General features: G+C 34.8%; 2 protein-coding genes across 11 annotated transcripts in view; one reads left to right on the top strand and one right to left on the bottom strand.

Moving 5' to 3' along the window:
• INVS (inversin) overlaps positions 1-7267 on the top strand; it is a 113156-nt gene extending 105889 nt beyond the window's left edge. For 3 of the 4 annotated variants that reach the window (XM_026678326.2, XM_087946473.1, XM_087946474.1), the window contains 4 exons: positions 926-1703; positions 2725-2951; positions 3632-3715; positions 6929-7267. In XM_026678326.2, coding sequence (XP_026534111.1) covers positions 926-1703; positions 2725-2951; positions 3632-3715; positions 6929-7062 — 1223 coding nt within the window. In that variant the 3' untranslated portion in view covers positions 7063-7267. The remainder of the gene's footprint in view (positions 1-925; positions 1704-2724; positions 2952-3631; positions 3716-6928) is intronic. The other variant, XR_015745820.1, reaches the window with a different exon arrangement.
• Positions 6511-25149, bottom strand: part of TEX10 (testis expressed 10) — a 66407-nt gene continuing 47768 nt past the window's right edge. For all 7 annotated transcript variants that reach the window (XM_026678332.2, XM_026678335.2, XM_026678333.2 and 4 more), the window contains exons 10-15: positions 24721-24809; positions 19704-19837; positions 15940-16020; positions 13013-13194; positions 11305-11515; positions 6511-7579 (exon numbers count right to left, since the gene is read on the bottom strand). In XM_026678332.2, coding sequence (XP_026534117.1) covers positions 7466-7579; positions 11305-11515; positions 13013-13194; positions 15940-16020; positions 19704-19837; positions 24721-24809 — 811 coding nt within the window. In that variant the 3' untranslated portion in view covers positions 6511-7465. The remainder of the gene's footprint in view (positions 7580-11304; positions 11516-13012; positions 13195-15939; positions 16021-19703; positions 19838-24720; positions 24810-25149) is intronic.

The following is a 25149-nucleotide window of genomic DNA, read 5'->3' as shown; positions in this document are numbered from 1 at the left end:
TTATTTATAATTTTGCATTTATAATTTTGTTCAAGACTGTTTTGGCATGACTTTTGGCACTCTCTGTGAGCAAGTTTACTTTCATCAGCTAAACAGCTTATGAGAACATAGAACAACAGAGTTGGAAGGGATCTCAGAGATCTTCTAGTCCAACTGTACCTGTAAATTATAGAGATTACAATAAAAATTGGTCTATTACCTATAGCAATAGTTCTTTGCGTAGTAATGTGTGAATTCACATAATCCAAACTCTGTCTCTACTACAATGCCTATTTTATTTGATTGTCATTAAAAGCATTCTAATGAACCATAGAACATATGAGAATAATGGAAATTATATTTGAGCATGCATACTTCTATATAGGAGTGGGGTTCCTATCTAAAAACTTGGTTAAGGCTCCAGGCCTGAAAACAAGAGACCATGAGTTCAAGTCTTGCCTTAGCCATGAAAGCCGATTGGGTCACCTTGAGCCAATCACTTTCTCTCAACCCAACTCACATCATAGGTTGTTGTTACAGGGAAAATAGCAGGTGGAATGAGTGTTGGGTATGTTTATCACCTTGAGTTGTTTGTAAAAAATAATAAAGGCGGGATATAAAAAACAAACAAATGTATGTCCTGGAAGATACTGAGTAGGATATTGTAAAGATTCAAACATGGGTGCTTAAAAATTACCTATACTCTTTTAGAATCCTGCAACCTATGCTGTATTATTTGTTTATATTTAATAGTTAATGTATTAAACCTTTTTATTTTAACTTTAAACTTTAACTTTAAACTTTAAAACTAGATCTTACAAGTTAACTGGAAAAAAATTATTTGATATCATAATAATATTAAGTCTCAAAATTGTTAAGCTTACTATATTTATCTAGCCATATTTAATAAATGACAAACATATTTGCATTTATCTCATTTCCACAGGTGTATGTGAGGCAAAGAGTACTAGCAAGCCTGCCTATATCTTTTCATATTCCTGTAAGAATAATGACCAACATACTGAAAGAAAACATCAAACTGTATCTGCTACCTTAGGCAGGGATGGCAAGCCTCCTACAACAACAGCTGGTATGTTTGTGCACATCAGCAATAAAAGGCATAATTCAAACACTAAATCTCCCAACCCTGGGGAAAAATCAGATCATCCAAACTTGTCAGTAAGGAATAATATAAACCATTCTGAAGAAACAACAGTTTCTATTCAGGATGACAGATGCATTAGTAGAAGTAGTAGAAGTATAAGGAACTCGGGACAATGTAATATAGTATTTAAAAACAATCCACATCAATTAAAAACAAAAAGTAAAGAATCAAATAATAAAAAATGGTCCTTGGTTAGCTCAAGCAGGCCTGGCAGTGCCACAATAAAAACAATGAAAGTTGAAAAGGCTACTTCAAATGCTACACCTACCCAGATCAACAAAATGAAAAATAATGACATCTGTTTGGTAGTCAAGAATGCAAGTGTTACAACGATTGCACTCAACAAGATGACTAGAGGTGATGCAAGCCAGAACAGAGAAGCTCTATTTACATCCACGATTTCAGAAGATCAGCTTGGTTTTGTTCAGCATAAAAATGCATACACTGAATCAGTCCCATCAGCAATTCAGATGCAAGTAATAGAAAAAGAAAGAGTAAGAAAAGAGCTCTTTCAGAGGAAGTATAATGCAGCAAATGTTATTCAAAAGGTGTGGAGAAGGTATGGATGAGATTCCTCCATTCTATCTCTTTTTAATTACTACTAAAGATTTCATCATGAGGTTTAGCATATATTTAAAATTGTGCTTTGGTATACTTTGAGCAATGTGATGTCAAGTATATATGTAATGCATATATGAATTGGAAAGGATGTAAACAGGTGGAGTAGTTATAAGGTTTCTATTGTATTGTACTTTGCTGATTTGCTCAGTATTTCTCAATCTGATTTAGATCATCAGTCCCAGAATTCAGGAAGTAGTGATTCAAATAAGCACATATGATAGAACATTGGACATTGCATCATTTTTTAATCTGTCATCCTTTTGTTTCCGTGCTAACTTTTCACAATTTCAGATATGTTAAATGGTTTTGAAGTATAAGAGTATTAGATATCATAATAATGTAGCAATAATGCAATGAGCAATCGTTTAGCTGCAGGAATAATTATTCTCATGAAGAAAAGACATACATTTTTTGCCAGACTATCCAAAAGCAGAACCCAAGTATCAGTGGAAAGCAAGAAAGTAAATGAAATTTGACTTATATTCCTAAAATAAAGAATCTGACATTATATGAAGAATTTTGCCTCTATCAAGCCTTGTGCTTGGTTATGAAGATATATTTACAGATGAAATTATCCTCATATTAAGAAACAGATTTATTATTCATTTTTAAAATGTCTTTATATTTTAAAATTGAGAACATGGTGTAAAAGTTTAGAGTTTCTGTAAATTTTACGTATTTTATAAGTTTAAGGATTGAATTAATGTTATATGGATTTGCTTTTTTTCTCTGGTTTATTATTTCTTCGCTTTTTATGTCTTCTATATTCTATGTAGAAAGTGGTTACTGTATATCCCTGAGTTTTATATATTTGCTTATTACTTTCTTAAAATATTGAAAATGAGGGGTTAATCCAATTAAGAAAAAATGTTATTATTGAAAAAAATGGTTAATAGAAATATCTGGAGTTTAAAAGAAGTAAGCTAAAACAGAATTTCCCACTTGTTTTCTCCTTCTAGCTATCAGTTAAGAAAACAATTCCTTCAATTTTTTAGCATTAAACAGCAATGCAAAGATGAATGGCAACAAAAAACAACTCTCTTGTGCATTAAGGCCATTTGGAACAAAAACTTAAACTTAACTGCACCTAAAGCACTTACTTCAGGCAAAATCCCAAAGGCAATCAACAAAAACAGCTCAGGAAACAACTTGGTACAGAAGTCAACCACTCTGAAGCAGATATATGGTAATAAAATATATAATAAGCATGTGTCTTAGGTTGAAAAAAAATTGTCATAATTCTTTTCCCCCCTGTCTGTCTAACCTATCATCTAAACCTACCTACCTATCCATTTATCCATGTATTCTCCTTGAACTAATGATTTCTGCTAGAATAACTGTCAAAGCCAAGACAGACTTTGGACAGTTTTGGTAGGTTTCTCAGTTTTTTTTCCTTTCTTGGATCAAGAAGTGCTAAAGCACAGCTCAGGATCTTGTCATACCTCAGATAGGCTACTTCAATAAATGGGAGAGGGTGCCATTTATGATTAGTTGGAAATTCTAGTTGGCAAAGAATGCAGCAACCCACCTTCTAACATTAGTTTACATTGGTTTGCTGATAGATTTCTAGGCCCAGCTCAAGGGGCTTTAATTACTGTCTTAGACCCTTTGGAATATCATCTTCAGGTAGCATTTGTCTACCTTATATGGTATTGCAGTGGCAGTATGCTGTGTGGAAGACCCCTGAAACAGCTGCCTCCTGAAGGCAGATATAACTTACGAGGTCTTTTGGTAAAATTATGAAAACACTGCTGTTTAAGGGGCCATTCATTATTTATCATTATTTTTATTTATTTTATGTTGATAAATGCTTTTTATTCATTGAGGCAGTCAGCATTCATACACTTTGGAAATTTGTTTTTAAAGGGCACTCACAAGAAGGAAAGGTGAATCACCCAATGAGATTGCCTTCTTCAAAACAGCAGTTTTGTGAACTTCAGTTAATATCAGGTACAATTCTGATGTATGTGATAATAAACATTAGATGTGAGGCAAAAGATATATACTATAGCAACCTCAGAAAAAAGGCACATTGTGGTGATTACTTGAGCGTGTTAGGAAGAATGACAGAATGGTATTGGTGAAAGGGCTTCCTGATAAGGCCATCTGAGACGTGTGGACATTTCACTAGCCCTATTGCTAGCTTCTTCAGGGCAGAAATCACGTCATGCCTTTATATATTGGCAGTGTTCATTGAGGCAAAATACCTATAATCATCATTAACTTTTTTTTGCTGACTCCCCCCCCCCCATGCATTTCTTGATCACATAAATGGAATTATCAGCATGAATAAAGAGAATCCCAGTACTGATATCCACCAGTCTAATGTTTTTAGTTCAAATGGTACAAGATTTTGTCACCATCTTGTAGATTATCCAGTCTTCAGTTGCAAGAAAAGTTCATGGAGATTTTGGAAAGGGACACAAGTCAGATAAACATGTAATTAGGTCTAGAGGTGTAAAATACATCCATTCAATGGTGTTCACTATAATGCATGGTGCTCTATACATTCTGAGATAAATTTTTGGAAAAGTGTCAGAATGATGTAGTGTTCTTATATTTAACTAGTTGAACTATCCAATTATCCATCTGAGCTGCCTGCTTTTTTTCCCCAACAGTTTTCATTTTTTCAGATAAAGTATGGCACTACTAGATGGTACTCATCATCTCTGAATGCTTCTTGATGTATTATTCATTTCTAGTCTTTTTTTTATGTTATCAGCTTGAAGAATGCCCAAGTATATGTAGTGATCATCTTCATCCAGATCTTGATGTTATTCCCATAGGGCATCTTGATTCCATCATTCGCTATTTTTGCCTGTTTGATAGTAAGCTTGGCTATTTGTCCAGTCCAAACTAATTTTTTTTAAGATAGTCTTTATTGTCACTTTTTACTTGAACACACTGATAGATATTATCCCTCTGTTGATGCCATCTAGAACTACATTGCTTTTTTGGCAGCTGCAGCACACTGCTGGCTCATGCATGCGCGCACACACACAATTTCACTTTTCCCCTGCTGCATTTAAAAAGCCTTTGTATGTTCTGGCTAGTTGAAAGAATGAAACAAGGAAATTTGCAACCTTACATTACATTCATGTTATGAACATCATTCTTGTTATAATATTCATGTTACAAAATCCTCAATAAGCTGCAACGTTATTCAGCCATTTCCTAATCTTCTCTGGAATAATTGTAAGGATACCTTACACCACTTTATTTCCCTCACCCAAAAGGATAACAAATATTATGTTTAACAATTCGATAATGATGGTGTTTTCCTCCTGTGATTTTCTGGACTTCAAGTACAACAATTAAAGTTTATACACATCTATAAAATTCCATGAGTCATATTAATTAATGTATGATATCATTTTATGGATATCTAGACTCCAATTCAAATTTTACATTCGCTTTATCCTGTTGATTGATTTCATCTGCATGCATTAAAGATAATTCTTAAGTATTGGTAAGTCAGAATCACCACCAAGTTTTATGAGAGCTCAATAATTTTGTAAACTTTTTGTCTTTAGTTTTGCTTTTGATAGATTCACTGCCTGGTTATTTCCAAATTATACCACATTGTGTTAAAAGTTTTGATTTCTGATTTTTTTTAAAAAAAGAGCAGGAAATACTTTCTAAGGTTTTTCTTTCTAAAGAGTCACCTTGTAGGGAGATGACCAACAAACTAATTTAATTTAAAAAATATTTTGAAGATATGGTTCTTGAGATTGTGCATTTCAAAAATTGTTAAAGCGCATTCCTTAGTTAAAAGACTGTAAAAAACCTTTATTTTAGAGGAAGAGAAAATTGATATATTTTACCCACGCCTGGTTTAGGGGGTGATACTTGATATTTCACCCTGCCTTGTTTCCCCTTCCCAGCTATGAATTTATGAAAAGGCTTTGAACTCCCAAGAATTGCAGAAGCATTTTTAGAAGTAGAAGTTGATTTATCATAAGTGGATAATATAATATTGAGCAAGGATACTTCTAATACCTGTGCACTGCTTTTTTTTTTATGTATAACAGCAAGCTAAACAGAAATTTGGGGAATTGAGAAGCAATCAAAAGCTAGAGCTAGGATGACTCTGGAAAATCATATCACCATTTTCTGTTTGATATACTGCTCTGCTATCATGCTCTACTATGTCAGATTAAGTGTAATAAATTTAGACAAAAGCTGGATCATCAGAAAGGCTGAAGAAGAAAAAATATCCAGCTGAATAGTGCTAATTATGGAGAATATCTCGGATTGCTAGAATAATCTACTTCTAGATAAAGTTAGACTGATCTGACTTTATTTGCAGTGAAGATAAAATTTAGGTGCTTTGGAAACCTTAATGTCAAGGCAAGAGCCTTTGGGGAAAAACCTGATTGCTGGTGATTTCAATATTGAACCAAAACACATGGCCTGGGAACAGAATGCAAAACTATTTCAAAACTTTGACAATGGACTGGTATAGTCCAAATATTTTGTAAACTTTTCCAGCTTTTTCAGGTTTGCATAAATCTTTTTTGAGCAATAAAATCCTTTCACATAACATTGTGAAGATCAGACGACAGCAAATATCCAAAATTCTGTTCTTCAAATAAGGTAGGGCCTCTCACATTCACACCCAATTTTTATCTCATTGATGGAAACACCCACCTTTTCAAATGAACTGATAACCCTGCTCATATCTTTTCCCCCACAAATAAATATGTAGTTTTGGATCATTTTTCTAAATAAATGAACAAGTATAGTATTTTTGACAGATCACATTTTATGCCATATTTATATACGGAAACACTGAAAATTCAAAACAGGTCACAAAATTTTAAGTACCATTGTATCAATTTTGAAGTTATTCCTTGTTTTCCCTTTTGTAATACCTGTCAATGGACAAAACAGGAATGATTTTTTTTTTAAATCAACAGATTTATGTAAGTTTTATATAAAAACGGTAGAGCTAAAGTATGTCACAGAACACAGTGGAGATAATAGTTGCCAGTATAGATACAGGAATCCTCTAAAAAATTAAAGAGTACATTTGCCATTTAATGGCCTTCAACTACATAAGGGAATTTTGAAGTTAACGTTTTTTATGTTTAATAAAGAAAACCAACTATATTGAGTCCTCACTGAACAAAAAGCACTAATACATTTATGCTTCTTTTACAGCAGGCGGATTGCAGGATATTTGCTTATCGGAAAATCCAGGGAAAAGTAAACATTTTTCATATAATATGAAACCTGCCACAATAGTGAAAGCAAAACATACCAGATCCAGGCATGAAAATAAGACTCCACGATAGTATAAGGGAGCTTATTGGTTATTCATGGACATTTGAAAGTATATTTAATAATAGTTTTATCAGTGTTTTTATTGAAATGATCGTTATTTTTTTAAATATATTAAGCAGTATAATACTGAGACTCAGGTATACCAACTTAATGGCAACAACTAAACTGTTCCCTGTTCTTCACAATAAGTAAAATTTCTCTTAATATGTTTCTCAACATTTGCGTATGATTCTTTGTTTGCTTTAAGCTTTTGTATTACTTCATTTTATTTCAGGTAACTTTTAAATGTTAATATCAAATGTAGAGTGATATTTATTACACAAATAATAGATTGTATAAAATGCATTTTTAATTTCCACAAAAAAAATGACTTTTTTTTCAGTCACACACAGAGTTTCCAACCAACTGTTCTCTTTAATATAGTGTACTGACTGCCCCAGATCCTGGAGAATGAGTGGCTAAATATATATTGAAATTGTAATGGAGGTCTGTCAACCACTGCTCTTGAGCTTCATCACTTTTCAAGACCTGTGAATAAAAATATATATATATAACGGTTACTTGAAATAGGGAAATAAGAAAGAGAAAGTGTTTCTCTTATCTATAACTCATGTAGATACAAATGTAAGATACAGGTAGTCCTTGACTTACGACCATTTATTTAACACCTATTCGAATTTATGACAATGCTATATCAGCTTGTCCCAGCTTGGACATTCAGGAAAGACAGACCCTCTAGTCCATTTGTAGTGAAGGTTATATATACAAGTACCGGTAGTTATAGTGTAACAAAGGTAGATCAGAGGATTTCCTGTGTAATCCTGGTAATTTTCTCTTCCCCCAGGCTCTTCCCCTTTGATCATCATGATGGTGTCCAATAATGGTGTTTCAAATTTGATGCCTTAGTAGCAGTTCCACATTTTGGTGCCTCTTTGGATGGCTATTTTATATTCCACTCCCAGGCTTCTGTTCTTAGATTTTCAGCCATTGTCTTTGGATAGTACCTCTGGTTCCTGTCATCCCCCCACACACACACACATACACACGTTATGGCAGGCTGCTATCAAAGTGCAGCAAAGCTTGGGCTGAAGTGGTTTTGATGGCAATCTGACAAAATAAGTGATTTAGGATTAGTACAACAATAGTAGCATCCCGTAATCAAAAATTCAGGTGCTTGGCAGCCAGCATGAATGAAAAACAATTGCAGCATTATTGGACCTACACGATCACCATTTTGCAACTTTCCATTAGGCTTCAGACAAGCAAAGTCAATAGGGGAGGTTGGATTTGCTTAATGACTACATTTAATGATCATGTCAAAAAGGTTATAAAATTGGGCACAACTCATTTAATAACCACATTGCTTAGCACCTGAATTTCCAGTCCCAGTTGTGATGGTAAGTCAAGGTCTATCTATACAATTATTTAGGACATGTATAGAATACAAAGAAGGAAAATTACTGATTTTTTTTTAAATTAAAGCACATATTTCAGTTTTACAGTACTTGTAACACAACACGCCAAGCAATAAGCAAATTAATTTTGTCTACATGTTAGCAAGCAGATGCTTATAATCAAAGAAATGCTATGGAATTCTACTTCAATGTTTTCTTCTGTCTCACCGGAATGGAAGTCAGTGAAAGTATTGCTATGGGTAAAAATCTAATAGTTTAATAAATTACACAATTTATTTTATGATTACATTTCTAACCTAGTACTGTAATCTAGTGACACTTGGCAACTTACATGGAAAAATTAACATATATACAATCAATCTAAATGAATAATCAGGAAAATATTTAAAAAAAGGATGGCACTAATGGGATGGCACTAAAATGCTTTCCCAAACTACTCAGTTTTTAAGTCTTGAAGGCCATCAAAGAAGAAATAAATCTGATTTCTGCTTGGGGACTATTCCAGATAGTTGGCCCTGAAAAATAGGGCTTCCTAGTTTCACTCGTTACCTCCTGAAAGCAACAAACTAGAACAGTATCTCTTTGGATAATCCAACAAGTCAGGTTGATTCAGGTAAGAATAGGTTGTCTTACACGTATCCAGTGTCAAATCATAAATGCCTTTTGGGGAACCAGTATTTTAAATTATACCCAGAAATTAACTGAAATTTCTTCTAAATGCTGCAAAAAGTTTCTGCACTGCTGTAGACCTTGTTAAGGTAGCAGAACAAAGAAATTTGTTTCCAGGCCACATGGTAGTGACCTGAATCAACCACAATTTTGTGGCAAGACAAATCGGAGCAGTTTCAGGAATCGCATCATATAGCTGCACAAAGAAGAATCCATTCCAGTGGTCTAGATTCTAGAAGGCCTCAGAGCTCTTTTTTTTTTTTTTTTAAATAGACTTTATTGGTCTTTTATAGCTTTAAAAAAGACAAAAATAAATAAAACAAGTAAAAAGTAAAAATCTCTTAAATTCGACAATTCAACAAACTGTGGCAATTTTCTTATACTGCTATTTTGTGCATTGTTTACAAATATTGTTCGATTCAGGTGGCAGAAGATATCACAGAAAATGCCCTACTCACTTCTGAGTTTATATGTCAAAAGAAATTCCAGAAAACATGGCAAGATCACCAAAAATTGTCATAATCAGTTTTTATGGAAGCAAGTTAATTGTAAGTATATTAATGTGTGGTCTGTAAAATTTATTAAGATCTCACAAATCTTAGAAACAAAGAGAGATCAAAGTCACAATGTTCGGAGAGGCCTGATAATAGTGGAAGAACTGTTTATGGCTTCCCATGTTCAGAAGTTAGAATATTTTGGACATGTGATGCAACACCCAGAAAAATACTGCATACTTCACTTAATCCTCCAAGGAAAGATTGAAGGCAAACAAGCTCCAGGCAGAAGAACATCATGGTTTCAAAAATCTAAGGGACTGGTTTGGACAAAACTCAATAACACTTTTTCCTGCAGTTGTTGATAAAAATAGGATCACCAACATGATCTCCAATATCCAATGATGGATATAGCACAAGAAGTAGTTCAGAGAAGGATTTTTATGTAACAGTGATCAACTGCACTGGTTCCAAAATGGGAAATTAAGCAAAGATAAAGTTAAAGTCCTTGGTGATCTCTGAGCATAGCTGTTTGATGGCAATGTTTCATTACCCAACTAGTAAGATCCTCAATGCACTGAAGATTGAGTAATGAAATCTCTGAGCAAACAACCAAGCTCAGAGAGCACCAAAGATTCCAGTTAAATGCTGAACTATATATATTCTCTTATATAGATAATGAAGTTAACAAGAGATATCACATAGTCAACTGGATCCTTCTTTTTGTTGCCAATCTGTCTTCCTTAAGTTTTGAAGACAAATTCTGATGGAATATGAAGAAAATTTTCCTAATGATTAGAGTAGCTAGACAGTAAAAAGTTATTGAAATAGTAGATAAATTTTACTTTGCTGAAAAATATCAAATACAGAGTGAGATATTTGTCAGGGATACTTTCTGGACTGAGCATGGCTTGAGGTCTTAATGATATTGGAACCAGAATAATTAGTATAGGGAATCCATTAAACAGCTGTATAGCCTAAAAAGTTTAATGAAAAAAAAGGAAGGGAATAGATTAAAAAACACTCTGAAAGAGGTAAAAACCTCAAGATAACTAAAAGGTAGTACTATGTGGAAATTCTACCACATCTGCCTAGGAGTAAGGTTGTGCTTGAACAAAGGATGAAAAGGAAGTAAACAAAAAAGGGGGGAATTCAGATTCTACATAATTTTACAAAAAGGGAGCAAAATAACTATTCCTGTTCATTTTTAATATAGTAGCTTATATACGGACACATTAAATCCCAAAGTGGGGGAAAAAAAGAAATTTAAAGGAATATGTCCTCATTTAAAAGGAAGAAACCTTTGAGATATTCAAAATAAACCTTTTAAAAGAACTGTATGCTCACATATAATTCTGCCTTCCACTCAAACCAGGAAGGAATAAGGATAGAGTATTGTAATGCTGTTTCCTAAGTTTGGAAGCAGAAAACATGGTTAGTCCTTACCTACTGGAATTGGGGATTAGAATGGAAATTAATTTTGGAGAAAGTCCAGTATCATTTATGATACAAAAGACAAGAGTGGCTCTATCCTTTAATGACTAATGGGCCAAGTTCTCTTAGGCTTTTTTGTGACTAGTTGCTTAGAAAGATCAACAAAGACCATTTCCATTACTTTCCAATTCTATGAGACAACAACTTGGCTTCAGCCAGTGACTGAGAATAGGCTCCTTACCATGATATCTTTGATAATCTGTTTCACCAGGAACTCACTGGTCTTCATATGAGTCTGAAGCTGTCTGTGTTGCATTAGCAAACAAAGAAGCTGAGCAAGGACAGGCAATTCATCCCGGGAGGCTTGGTTCACTTGAAGAGTCTGCAACATCACTCTCAAGATTTGAAGTGAGGTGCTTAGAATAGAGATACAGGAATTCCACAATACATCCCTGAAACCAAAGTTGAGAAAGTAGATGCATAGTAAGAAAGGAGTAACTTCAAACCAGGCAAATAACCCCAGGTATTACTTGTACTGTAACTATTTAACTATAACTATATATGTTTATATAGTATATACATAAAAACTATATATAACTGTGTGTGTATACATATACATACATACATACATACATATAGTCATATGCAAGTCAGATGGGCAGCCATATAAATTTAATAAATACATAAAAATAAAGAATTCATAGATATAATTTATTTGCAGAGTCTCTAAGGGGCTAATTTACAGTTGTAAAAAATCCAGTCATTTTGCCTACAGTTATGGTTAGAAATGGGAAAGGTGGGCTTTCTGTCCCACAGTTAATTGTGGAATATATTATGTATTGATCATTACTAAATTAAAAACACACACACCTTGTTTAAAAATGCCTTTGCAGCATAGAAGTTAAATTTCCCACAAGAAAATTATACTAAAATAAATTTCATAAAATGTAATATTACATTTAGAATATTGTAGAAAATGAAATACAAAACTTCACCAGAAATTCAAAGTTCACAGTGACTACTGCTGAAGTACAGATAGTCAACTTGCAACTGGTCATTTAATAACCCTTCACAGTCAGTCAGTCATAGAACAGGTGCTTTACGACCTATGCACTATGTCAGTCTCCTTAGTCATATGACCATATTTTGGGTGCTGGACAATCTGTTCATATTTACAAGCAGTTTCCAAGTGCCCTGCAATCAAATGATTGCTATTTGCAATCTTTGCCTGCTTCCACAGAAAATTAATGAAGAAGCCAGCAGGTAAGGTTGCAAGTATTTCTTGAAACATTGGGTTTGAGGTCCATTCCCCCACATGCCAAGGTGTTCTTTTTCCCCTCTGCATGAAGGGGAAATCCTCCAGTGCAGTGGAGGAACAGACTTCATCTCTGCTAGTGAGCCTTTCAGAATACTGGTGTTTACTAACGTTTTCTCTCTAAATGCCAGCATTCAGACGGGAAAAGTCCTATAAAGTCCAGCATTCTGAACCGAAGGGGAAAAGAAAAAGCTAGCAAACACCAGCATTCTAAGCTTTCCAGAATGCTGATGTTCACTAGTGTTTTCATCAGATTTGAGGACTCTTCCTCCAGAGCATGCCAAAAAAAACTGAAATATGGTTGAAAAAGCTAATGAACACCATTGTTCTCATTATCATTCTCCCCCGATCTTGTGGGAAACCTGGGACTTCTCCCTGGCACTCCACTAATAACCACAACTGGGAGAATTGGGATTACAATCATTGAGCACAGCAGTCTAGTGGCATCTCATTTAATGATCACGTCACTCAAAGGCCAGTATTCTGGGTCCAGTTGTGATCACAGTCAGTGGGCTACCTGTATAGTTGAACTAGTCCTTCAGCCACAATAAACAAAAACATACCAACACACGTGCATACAATGTTTGGAAAGTATCAATATTTTAAGAATAAAATCTAAAATTAAAAAGCTTACCTCTTCTGCATGTGTTCTGTATCCTCCCTCTCTACTGTTAAGACAAGGTAGAGAAGACTATAACACAAAGAAGCTAGGAACCTGGAAGCATTTTCATTAAGGACATATACTTGATCCAGTAGTTTACTAAAAACACATAAAATAGCACCAGCAGTGCTATCAGGTATTACAGTCAGTCCTACCTAGGAAACAAAATAATATCAGATTAAACCTTCACATAACCTTTGAGCACAAATATTTTATTTGTTTCTTATGTTTATAAGAGAAGAATTCTGCTAAAATAATTTCAAATAACCTTTAAAAGTTTCTTATAATATTTGTAAATAATGCACAAATTATTGTCACTACAATAATTGCTGTTGTTGAGTGATTTATTTATTTATGTTTTTAACGTAATAAGAGTTTAATAAAGTATAGTTTAAAAGAAAAAAGGAAAATGAAGGAATTTAAGATAAGCAATTTATAGATTAAATGTAGATATTTGCACAAAGTATATATATTTGTAAATATGCACAAAAGATAGAAATGTATGAGATTGATGTCACAGAACTGTTAGTAATGATTAGCTTTTTGTTTTTAAAAGACATAAAAGACTAATAAAGTTTATTAAAAAATAAGTTTCTTATATTTTACCTGTTGAAGATTTAAACACATTATGAAAAAAAACTCATTCAGCAATAACCAACATATTTCCAAGATATAATTGTTTAGCAAATTTGAACTGCAGTTTAGATGCAAAATAATATTTTTGAGAAATTACAGATTTGCAAAACATCAAATAATTCTTGAATTCATTGTGAGGAACCTTTCTGGTTATCAAGGTGGATCCATTAAGAAAGATAACTCCAACTTTAGAGCAAGAAATCAAGGATTATTGTCTTTCGACAACCCTCTTCACATGAAAAGATTTTGGCTAAAACTTAGCTTAAAATTAATTACTATTCAAATCCCAGTTCTGTAGGAATCCACTATCCTGGAAGGTACCACAGCTGAAGAACAATTACTCTGAAATTTATTCCTTTATCTGAGTCTTATACAAAAGAAGTCAGATATGTAATCCCAAAGTTAACACAAGGCAAAATGTCATTACCTGTTCTTTTAAATACCAACAACAGAGCCTTCTTCTTGTCTTGTTCTTGATTAGGATAGGATCACTGTCCTTAACTAAACTTTTTTCTTCTGGATCAGGCATAATGGTCTGCTCCTATTGCTTAAACTACACTGGATTTCTATCCCAGTGACCATGACTCTGGCTGCACACACTGCGAAGCATCTAGAGATGCTACTGTCAGTTTTGCTGTTCTAAGGATCTTAGTTGAACCATCTCTTAACAGTTGCTCCTTTTCGACAGTCATTGATCTTACATAATCCATACTGATAACTAATGCTATTCTTCACGCATTCTCCCTGTTCCTCCTTTTGCTTCACTGTATCTACAAGACCATATGCTTTTCGGACAACATTGAAAACAAAACTATTACTAAGTTATTCATAGTGGGTTCTGCCATTCAGGCCCTATCTTCCCAAGAAAGCCACCTCTTCAACAGTTCTATTTTGATGCTCCCACTCCACTTGCCATATAAGAAAAGCATGCGTTCTTGATCTCTAGGATGTCTCTACATGCATTCCAAAGAAAGAAAGAGAGGACCAAATGACATAGCCTTGTGAAGAGATGGATAGCAGACAAATTTAATACATAAAAACTTTTTAGTCCAGTTTAATAGCTGAACTTTTAATATGCATATAAGATTGCCAGATCAGGTTATAGATAGAGCTATTCTGTCAGCACTATGGAGAAGGTTAGATTGGTACCTTTGAACAACAAAGTACTGATTCAAAACTGAGTCATCAAACAATTCCAATAACCCAGATGTTGGAAAAATGATCAGATGATCCACAAAGACTTCTCACTTTGGTTGGGTTTATATTACTCCCCTTCATACACAGTTAGTAGATAATCCTCCATCCATGCTCAAATGATGGCCATGATTAGAAACCACTACAAAAGGTACTTAGCACATTTCAGAATCTTGTGAGTACAATTTGATCTTTCCACTGAATTCACACATATTAACAAATTATATTATGTTTTACAATCTGTCATTCCAACTTGCTCCGAAATTTCCAAATAGATTTTTTATAGGTGAATAAAATACAGGACAGGAACTGTTCCTCCCATTTTTGTGGCAGAATGCTCTATGAAGGGAGACCCACATTGCTGGTCTTATTATTTATTACTTATGTGGCTTTATGGGAAAGTTTTTATATAGAGCCGCAGTGGTGCAGTGGTTATAGTGCAATACTGCAGGCTACTTCTGCTGACTGCCAGCTCCCTCTAATTTGGCAGTTCAACCTCACCAGGCTCAAGGTTGACTCAGCCTTCCATCCATCTGAGGTGGGTAAAATGAGGACTTAAATTGTTGGGGACAATAGGCTGATTCTGTAAAACACTTAGAGAGGGCTGTAAAGCACTGTGAAGCAGTATATAAATCTAAATGCCATTACTATATTAGCTGACTAATTGAGTGACATCTTGGCTGCTATTAAAAAAATATTTGTTTAAAATTTTACATTGTTATATTTAAATCTGCTTTACGTTGTTTGATTTCACTATGTTTAGAAACAAAGACAGGTTTACGTTTTAAAGATAAGAATGTTAAGAATTTCAGTATAATGATTACACATTTATATAACAGTAAACAAATGGTTTAATATAAAACTTACTATTATAGATATGCAATTATACTTCACTAGGACAAAAGAAACTACAAAAATGTAAAATTTCAAGTAACTACATATATACATATTCATATACTATTTTTAAAAATTCATACTATATTTTAAATAAAGTAGCATAAATCAACTATCAGTTAGATATACTTAATAACAGTAAATTAATAATAAATTAATTCAAAATTGGTACCTACCAGATATTTACATATTCCACTTTGAACAATATCAATGCATTGGCTTCGTGAAGGAATAGTGGACAGGCATTGGCTCACCACCTATTTTAACACCAAAATTGTTCAAAATGTTTACCATATTTGATGAAATAATATACTGAATATCATTTAAAACTGTAAGTTGCATGACTACCTAAGAACATTTAAACAAAATATGGTTATTATGAAATTTAAAAATTGTTGCTTAATTTTTCAGTTTCACATTTGCTCATATCGTTTAACAAAACTGACTACCAACTTTCTGTATCTGTGCAGTTGTCAACAGAAACAGTGCTTTCCAATAATAAACAAAGAACCAATTCATGCAATAAAACTTACATTCCAGATATGTTTTGAGTTCATTTTACTGGTTTCAGGTAAAATCTATACAGTATTCCTTGAGTTATAACAATTCAATTAGTGACCATTCAAAATTATGACACCCCCCCCCAAAAAAGTATTTACAACCCATGCCAAAGTTACGTATGTTGCAGCACCACAGCGGTTGTTCACCCTTATGACCAACTACAGCAGGGGTGACAGATTCAAGGCCCACGGGGCAGAAGCAGCCCGCAGAATGCTTAAATCTGGCCCACGGTACCAGCCTGGAAATAGCAACGGACTGGTCTATGATGCCTCTGGCAGCCAAAACGGGGCATGGGGGCTATGCATGGCTCCCCCATGCCCCATTTTCAGCCTGGACAGCTCTTGCAGCAGTTTACTGGCCAAAATGGGCTGCCTGGAGGCCATTGTGGCTGAAAATGCCTCCCTGGGCTCCATTTTCACTGGCAGAGGCACTGCAAGCCAGTCCTTTGCTGTTTCCAGAGTGGCCCCACAGTTCAGATCTAAGCACCGCGCCCATGAGCCTTGAGTTTGACACTCCGTTCTACATAGATGTAGTTCCCTTCAGGACCATATGTCAAGTGTAGTTGGTTAGCCAATAACTAAATCCATCCGGTGACAGTACTATCTTTCTTACATTTTTATCTTATGAAGGAATAGGTTGTGGTTTAATTTGTCAAATGCTTACTGAAGTCTGAGTAAATTATATACACAGTATTTCCCTGATTCACTAATATACACTCTTTGTCAAGAAAGGCAATAAGTTTTGTCTGGCATGATCTGTTTTTAACAAACCTATATTGGAAATCTAGTAATAGATTTGTCCGTTCTAGGTGCTCGTAAATCTGCTGCTTATCTTTTCCAGGATTTTCTCAGGTACTGATATTAGGCTGATTGGTCGGTAGTTTCCAGGAACTATTTTTTCTTTTTTGAAGATGGAAAACACATCCACATTTTTCCAGTTCCCTGGTAGTTTCCATTGCTCCCAGAGCTTTAAAAGATACGATTCAATTGTTTTGAGATCACATCTGATGGCTTTCATTACGCTTGTATATATATATAGCCCTGGCGATCAGAACTCTAGAGTAGATAAAGGTTCGCTTACCATTTTCTTGCCTATTTTGACTTGTATTTCTATTCTGTGTTCTGTGGTACTGCTTTTGATAGGTTGGACTACTTTTGCACAAAGAATGAATTAAGCAGTTCAGTTTTCTCCCTGCTAGCCATTATTACCTTGCTGTTCTTTCCCTGGACTAATGGACTAATCATTTCCTTGACTGTTTTCTTGTTTTTTACATATTGAAAGATACTTTCATTATTATTTTTGGCATTTGTTGCTAGTTTTAGTTACTCTTAGTTTTCCTGACTTCAACCTTGCAGATTTGGGCTATTTGCTGGTATTCTGTTTTAGTTATCTTTCTGTTTTTTACATTTGTCCCTTTTATTGTATCTCTCAGTTTATCAATCAATTATTGAAATCATGCTGGTTTCATCTGGGGCGTTTTATTTTTTTTCCCCTCAGTGGTGCTATGTTAAACTAGATTTTTATAATTTCAATTTTCAGAGATTCCCAAGCAATTTGTTTTCTGATCCAAGATCTCTATCCATGAAATCCTTCCTACGCTCCAAGGTTGTTGAAGTTAGCCTTCTTGACTTTTTTTGATTACTTTTCCCTACTTTATGTTGAATTCCAATGACATGGTCACTCTCTCCCAAAATTCTTGCAAGTCCCCTCTTCTATCATTTCATCCCTATCAGTAAGAATTAAGTTCAGTACAGTTGACCTTCTGGTCCTTTCCTTTATTCTTCTATCTTTTGGACAACTAAGTTATCTGCTAGGTTCTTTAGGAACTTGTTTGACATTCCCTTTTCCAGAGTTTGTCTTCCAGTTAATGTCAGGGTAAAGTCACAATGGAGTGCTTCCTGCACACCTTAGCTAACTGGTAGCAAAAGGTTACACACCTATTAGCACAGGTATGCACTTATGGCAATATCATTCCTTTTTCCTTTTATATTTTATATAATTTCTATATTGTTTGAATCATTGCACAGACAGCCAGATGTTCAGTCTGGATTTGGCATTTTAGCAACTCCTTTCCAACAACCTGGGATATGCAGATGTAGATGCAGATGTTTGATGGTCTTAAAAGTATGTTTACAGGATGTAACTTGTTCCAAGCAAACTAATGATGAATTTATCAATGTCAAGGGTGTTCAAGTGGTGCTCCAATTGTTTTCAGATTGCACCTAAGGTGGTTATTACAATTGGTACTATCTTTGATTTCTTTTGCCACAACTGTTCTACTTCTATTTGTAGGTCCTTTGTATTTTGTTATATTCTCCATTTCCTTCTCTTTACTTCTGCTGTCTCTAGGTACTACCATATCCACTATCCAGACTTTTTTGTCTTTCTTATTGACAATTGTTAAGTCTGGTGTATTATATGGAAGATGCTTTTTTAATTCTAAAGTCCCAAAGCACTTTAGCTTCTTCATTTTCTATGACTTTCTCTATTTTTCAGGCAAATGGTATTTCAGACCTTCCAATGCACTATTGTTGCTACTTTGTGATGCCATTTTTTTGTACTCAGTCTGTGTGATCTTCTTTCAGCAGCTAATCAGGTGGTCCAGTGTTTCTTCAGCTTCTTTGCAGAGGTGGCATTTGATTTCTTCTCAGTTCTGGCTTTGTATGCATTTGTTCTTAAGGCTTGGTCTTGTGCGGCCAGAATTAGCCCTTCTGTTGTTGTCTCCCTCCTCCTCCTCCTCTTATTATTATTATTACCCTGTTTCTCCAACAATACGGCCTCCCCCAATAGGAAGTCCCAGCATGTTTTATAGGCATGAAATGAAATTAAGCCCCTCCCCCCAAATTAAGGCCTATATTAAAACATGCAAAATGGGGGGGAATGGTGGGGGGGCTTGCCATTAGGAAGTACTTTTGTTGCACACCCAGATATGGTGCTGCCTGCGTTGACCCCAATACGAAGTGCCCCACCAATGCCGAGGTCAACATTCAAGCTGTCGCTGCCCACCCGCACGAAGATGCAAGGGGGGAATTAAGTCACCCCGAAAGACGACCTAGCCATTTTTGGGGCTCAAAAAAAAAATAAGGCCCGGCCTTATTATATGAGAAACACGGTATTATTATTATTATTATTATTATTATTATTAGTAGTAGTAGTAGTAGTAGTAGTAGTAAGTAGTAAATTTTGTTTGCCACCCATCTCAACATCTCACTGCAAGGCAATTGAGTGGCTTAGAATATATGTTATATAAATATAAAATATATCTGCATTTTACATTTCAACCTTTATCAAACGGATCTATTTCTCATCAACTTGCGCATAATCATTTCATTTTAGGAAAATCACTGAAGGAAGATTTCTTCAGTGCAGAAAATTTTACCTCTGCCATAGTCCAATGATATGAAAATTGCTCCAAATCTGTTAAATAGAGTTGGACAGGGGAGAGCAGTGTTTGGTTTATGTGTGGTTTTCCCCTAATGCTCTGAAGGTTACTCATCTCTTCACTGGAAAAGCCTAAAAGGGATGAGAATGAATCCTGTTAGGAGCACATTTCGAAGTGAACACCTATTACTTTTCTATATGGTTCTTACAAACAAAATAAAAACTCAATATTCCATGTTTCCTTTCATTTAATAAATATATAAATACAACGGCATTTAAAGGTTTGTGAACCCTTCAATATTGCTCCATAAATATAGCCTAAAACATGATTTGTTCTCCACACAAGTCCTAAAACAAGAATGATAGGGTTGGAAGGGACCTTTGGGGTTTCATAGTGCAATCTTCTGCCCAAGGCAGGAGTCCTTATACTATCCAGGCCAAATGATTGTCCAATCTTTTCTTGAAAGCTTCCAGTGATGGAGCACCCTTAACTTCAAGAGGCAAACTATTCAACCAATTAACTGTTCTTGCTCTCAAGAAATTCCTCCTGAGTTCTAGGTTGGGTCTCTCTTTGTCTTCCATCCTGTACTTCTTGCCCTGCCACTAGGTGCTATAAACTGAAGAATAAACTGACCCCTTCTTCCTGTGACCATTCTTTATGTATTAGAAGATAGCTGTCATGTCACCTCCTAGTACTTCTCTTCATTAGGCTGAACATACCTAGTTCCCTTCTTCATACACTTTAGCCTCCAAACCCCTTACCATTTTTGTTATTCTTCTCTGCACGCTTTCTAAAGCTCTCAGCCTCTTTTCTATATTGTGGTAACCAGAACTGGATGCAGTATTCCAAGTATGATCTCACCAGAGCAGTATAAAGTATAAAGCATGTCTCATTATCTTGTGCTATCCCTATGTTGATGCAGCACTGGCTCTTTTGGCAGCTGCAGCACATTACTGACTCATACTTAGGCAGTGGTCTACTAGGATACCTAGTAGATCCTTCTTACTACTGTTGAGCCAGGTACTGCCTAATATGTACCTGGCTCAATAGTATTTGGTTTATTCTGCATATAAAAGAACCTTACTTTTGTCATCACTGAACTGATCTTGTTGGATAGGATGTGATGCTCAGTCTGTCAAGATACTTCTGTATTTTGAGAGTTAACAATTTGGTCCCAGCTTGCTGTTATCTGCAAGTTTGATGAGTGCCTCTTCAATCCCCTCATCTAGGTCATTTATGAAAATGTTGAAAAGCGCTAGGCAGGAACAGAGCCTTAAGAGACCCCACCTTGACTTCTGGTTGCTCTTCCATCATGGTCGGAGTGGAATCCGTGATCATGTGTGGTTTTGCTCTGAGCTCACTTGTTGGAGGGTCCCAATTGGGATGGGAACCACCCTGGAGGGGTGGTGAAGAAAGGGGGAACTGCTTGGAGGGCCGAGGGGAGCTGCATCTCCCTTCCCTGACAAGATAAACCCACTCCGAAGACAAGTTGCAGCGGTGGTTGAAAATGGCCACCATGAAGACGGGAAGCAGTAGCGAGTGGAGTGTGAACCAGGCAAAATACATGGACATTAAAGTACCCCGAAATTAAGAAACAAAGAACTATTTTGGATGAAAGTGTGTAGAAGCGGCGATCAGAGAGAGAGGGAAGGAAATTGGAACTTATAAAACTGGCTTTGAATATTTAAATGAACTAATTTGGAGGTGAAAATTCAGAGGAAAATATTTGAGCACAAAAGGCTTGGGAATTAAATTGGATAACTATTGGACTTTTGGCACTAAATAGGCATAAGTAAATGCTGGAATTGAATGTGTTGAAAAGAAATAATAGCTAATAATTGAAATTAGCAAAATTAATAAACGTTTTATTATTTTAAAAAAGGGAAAAAATGAAAGAAAGTGTGGAACGTGGAAATAGTGTTGACAGCGTCACCTGATGGTACAGGGAAATTTTCTGTGACTCTTGAAGGTGTTTGGTCTTTTTAAAATTGGAAGTTGGAACTTAAAAGAAAATAAGAGGAACTCCATCATAATAAAATTAAAACCATGAAAAGTGAAATACCAGAATATTACAAGGGGAAAGATATTTGAAATAATTGCTTTGGAACCACTTGGTGACTTTGGGAAAAAGTTAGAAAAGAACGTAGAAACAAAGTCTTATGGACTTTGATTGTAGAAACTCTTTCTAAGGATTATTATTATATTAGATATGGAATTTAATGGGATATGGAAATGGAAATTTATTATAAGAATATTAATTGATAATCAATTATATATAAAATTATGAGAATCATAATGGAAAGATTAATATCAGTTTCTATAATTAATTGACTAGATTAATATTTTTGTAATATATAGCTGATTTATAAGATGATTGAGAAAACAATACTATGCTGAATCTGACATAAAATATATGTATATCTGATATTTAGTAGATAGAAAAAATATTGTTATTATGTAGAATAAAGACGGTAAGCTCGAATTGACAACTAAAGGGGACAATTTTTAGTATTAATAGAACAAGGATTGATAAAACGGCAAACGTGACAGATAAAAATGCAATAAATATAGAAATATAGAAATGAAATAAGAATCTTAGATATTGTAAAGTAAGATATGAGAATACCCCAAGAAAAATGAAATAAGATAAGAATCAAAAGTGGACAAAATAAGTTTAATGAATTTAATATTAATAAGTAATAATGTGACATGAAACTGAACAAAAAAGATGAATATGACTATGATCATGTTTGTACTGAAATGTAAAAACCTGGAACCACACTGCTTGCCAAGAGACGTTTTTTAAAAAAAATTAAAAATGAAAGAAGGAATCGAATAATGAAATTATCGTGTATACTTAAATAATATGGTGACTGGCATTAGAAGAATGTATTGGAATATTGAATAATTAAATAATGAAAGATTCTAATTTTATACAAATATATGAATTAACATTAGATATATGATAAATGTTATTAGTTTTGTTTGCACCGGAATGTATGGTGCTTAGGTGCCACACTGTTTATGTATTGTTGTGTATATGTAGAATAAAATAAAAACTTGTTTTAAAAAAGAGACTCCATCTCATGTTCCTCTCCCCACATATTAGAAAACTCAATTAAACAAATGAGAAAAATATTAATTATAAATTTTTAATTGAGGAAATGATCAAAAGCTACATATTGCTGTGTGGCAAAAGTATGCAAACCTGTAGAATTATCAGTTCATTAGAAGGAAAAATTAATGTCAGCTGTTTCAACCATTGAGATGGAAATTGGGTGTAAGTATGGAAGGTCCTGCCTTATTAAAGAACATAATTTTGCTATCAAAATCTGATCTCATTGACTGAAGCAAAGATGTCCAGAGTCTTGAAAAACAGTTGTTGAACCTCACAGTCTGGAAGCATTTAGAAAACTATTTCCAGAAAGTTGTTTGTGCCACCCGGAGTGTGGCACAAAGGCAACAAAGTCACATAAGTAAGAAAAGTCCCTTTAATACCTCCAACTGGCCCCCAATGTCCAGTTACCTTCGGTTGGAGAAAAAACTCTCCCAAGAAGAGTTTTTAAATGAAGGAAATTCAGTCCAAAAATGAAGTATGTATAAACTGTAAATAAAAATCCACACAACCACGCTGCAGCAATTAACTGGACAAGGTATGATAAGGAATTGCAGACTTCAAAAGCCAATAAAACATGCACAGTTGGGAGGACGCCTGGAACCCAGATAAGCCTTGACCATAAAAGATAACTCATGATTTGCTTCCCACAAGTTGCTATGTGCAACCTCCCTTTTTAAACACTGTGTTCCCAGCTGCAGCTAATGAACAGAATCAGGGCCCTTTCCTCCACCGTAAGCCATGCAACTCATGTTTGCTCCCTTCTCCGTTCTTCCCTATGTGCCCTAGGATGAAGAGGGGTTGGGCCTGGATCTTCCTCTGAATTCCCTCTGCCTTGCTCTATCTCTCTCCTGCTCTGCCCAGACGGACTGTGCCCTTCCCCAGTTTTTTCCACAGCCACTCCCTGTCAGCTGCTCAGCCTCCCCCTCGGAATCAGATTCTGATAGGGGCATGACACTGTTTGTGAACTGAAAACTAAGGGGTCATACAGCAAACAATAACCCAAAACACACACCAAACAACCAAAGAATGATTAAATCAGAAGAAAGTTAGTGTTTTAGAATAGAAGCAGTTATTGCTGCCCAAGGGACGCTCACTGGTTACTGAAAGCAAACATTGCATACTTTTGCTACATACAAATTTGTATGTAACTTTGGAAAGGCTTCTCAAAGAACCTAATAAATAAATCTGAAATGTAAATTTGTAGCTTTGGATCATTGTGCTCAATAAATAAATTTGTTTGTTTGTTTAATTAACTGGATCCTTTTTGTGTAGATTTAGGACTAGATCACATGATCCTAGGGACACTACAAAGCATGAAAGTACCATTTGTTCAGCGCCATTTGCAAATTTGAACAGACACTGAGCAAGTGGTCATTAAGCAAAGGCTACCTATATGGAATGCTGTCATATAAAAAAAAGAGTCAAGACTGAATGAAATTCTGGTAAAATTGTGAGAACCATGATTATGAAGTTCAGATCTGCAGAACTATTTTACTAATGATTGAATTCTTCTTTGAGTAATGTTAAGTTGCCAAAAACAGTTTAAAGGCCTGCCTAGCCTTGTTTCTTATTTTTATTTCCAGCAAGCCATGTTTATGGTAATTATTTGGGAAGTTTTGGACAATTGCTCCAAAATACTGGAGTACTGCTTTGGAATACTGCTCTTTATTCTAAATTGACCAGTACTTCCAAAAGTACTGGAACTTCATAGAAGAAAGAAAAATATGGATGTACATTTGGAACAATAAAGTAACAGAAATACAATGCAATAGAAAACATAGAACAAATAACTAAATTCAAGTGAAGTCAACAAGCAAAAGTAAATAGATATTATGCAAAATCTGTCTTCTAAATACTCCAGCAACATTAAGATGAAAGTAAATTTGTACCGATTACCTGTAAGTGTTGAAAACAAAAAGCTGAAGTATCCAATGTCAGTCACTGAACTGCCCTGTGCTGGATACTTCCATGCCACAAAAGAGGATCTATTACCAAAAAACAATAATAATAATTAGGGGGGGAGTTTGAGAAAATTATTTAAGATGCGTTGTAATTCAAACCCAAAGATGTGCAAAGACATATATAACATAGATCCACTCCCAAACTTATTTGAAGTAGGGGAAATGGTCCAATTTAAAAAGGCAAAAATATCCATTATTTCTCAATAACCCTGTTCTAAAATTAGGTTCAAAACCAAGAATATGTTTATTTGAGAGAGATGCATAAAAAGATCGAAATAAGGGTGGAGGAGAACAAGAGACACAAAAACCTTTACATGTGACTGCTACATAACTGTGTGGGTTTTTTTAAAATCAAAGTGGAATG

This window comes from Notechis scutatus, chromosome Z, assembly GCF_049901735.1.
Source record: "Notechis scutatus isolate UNSWTSFEM ecotype Mainland chromosome Z, rNotScu1.2, whole genome shotgun sequence".
Lineage (NCBI taxonomy): Eukaryota > Metazoa > Chordata > Lepidosauria > Squamata > Elapidae > Notechis > Notechis scutatus.
This window is presented reverse-complemented; position numbering and strand designations above follow the sequence as displayed.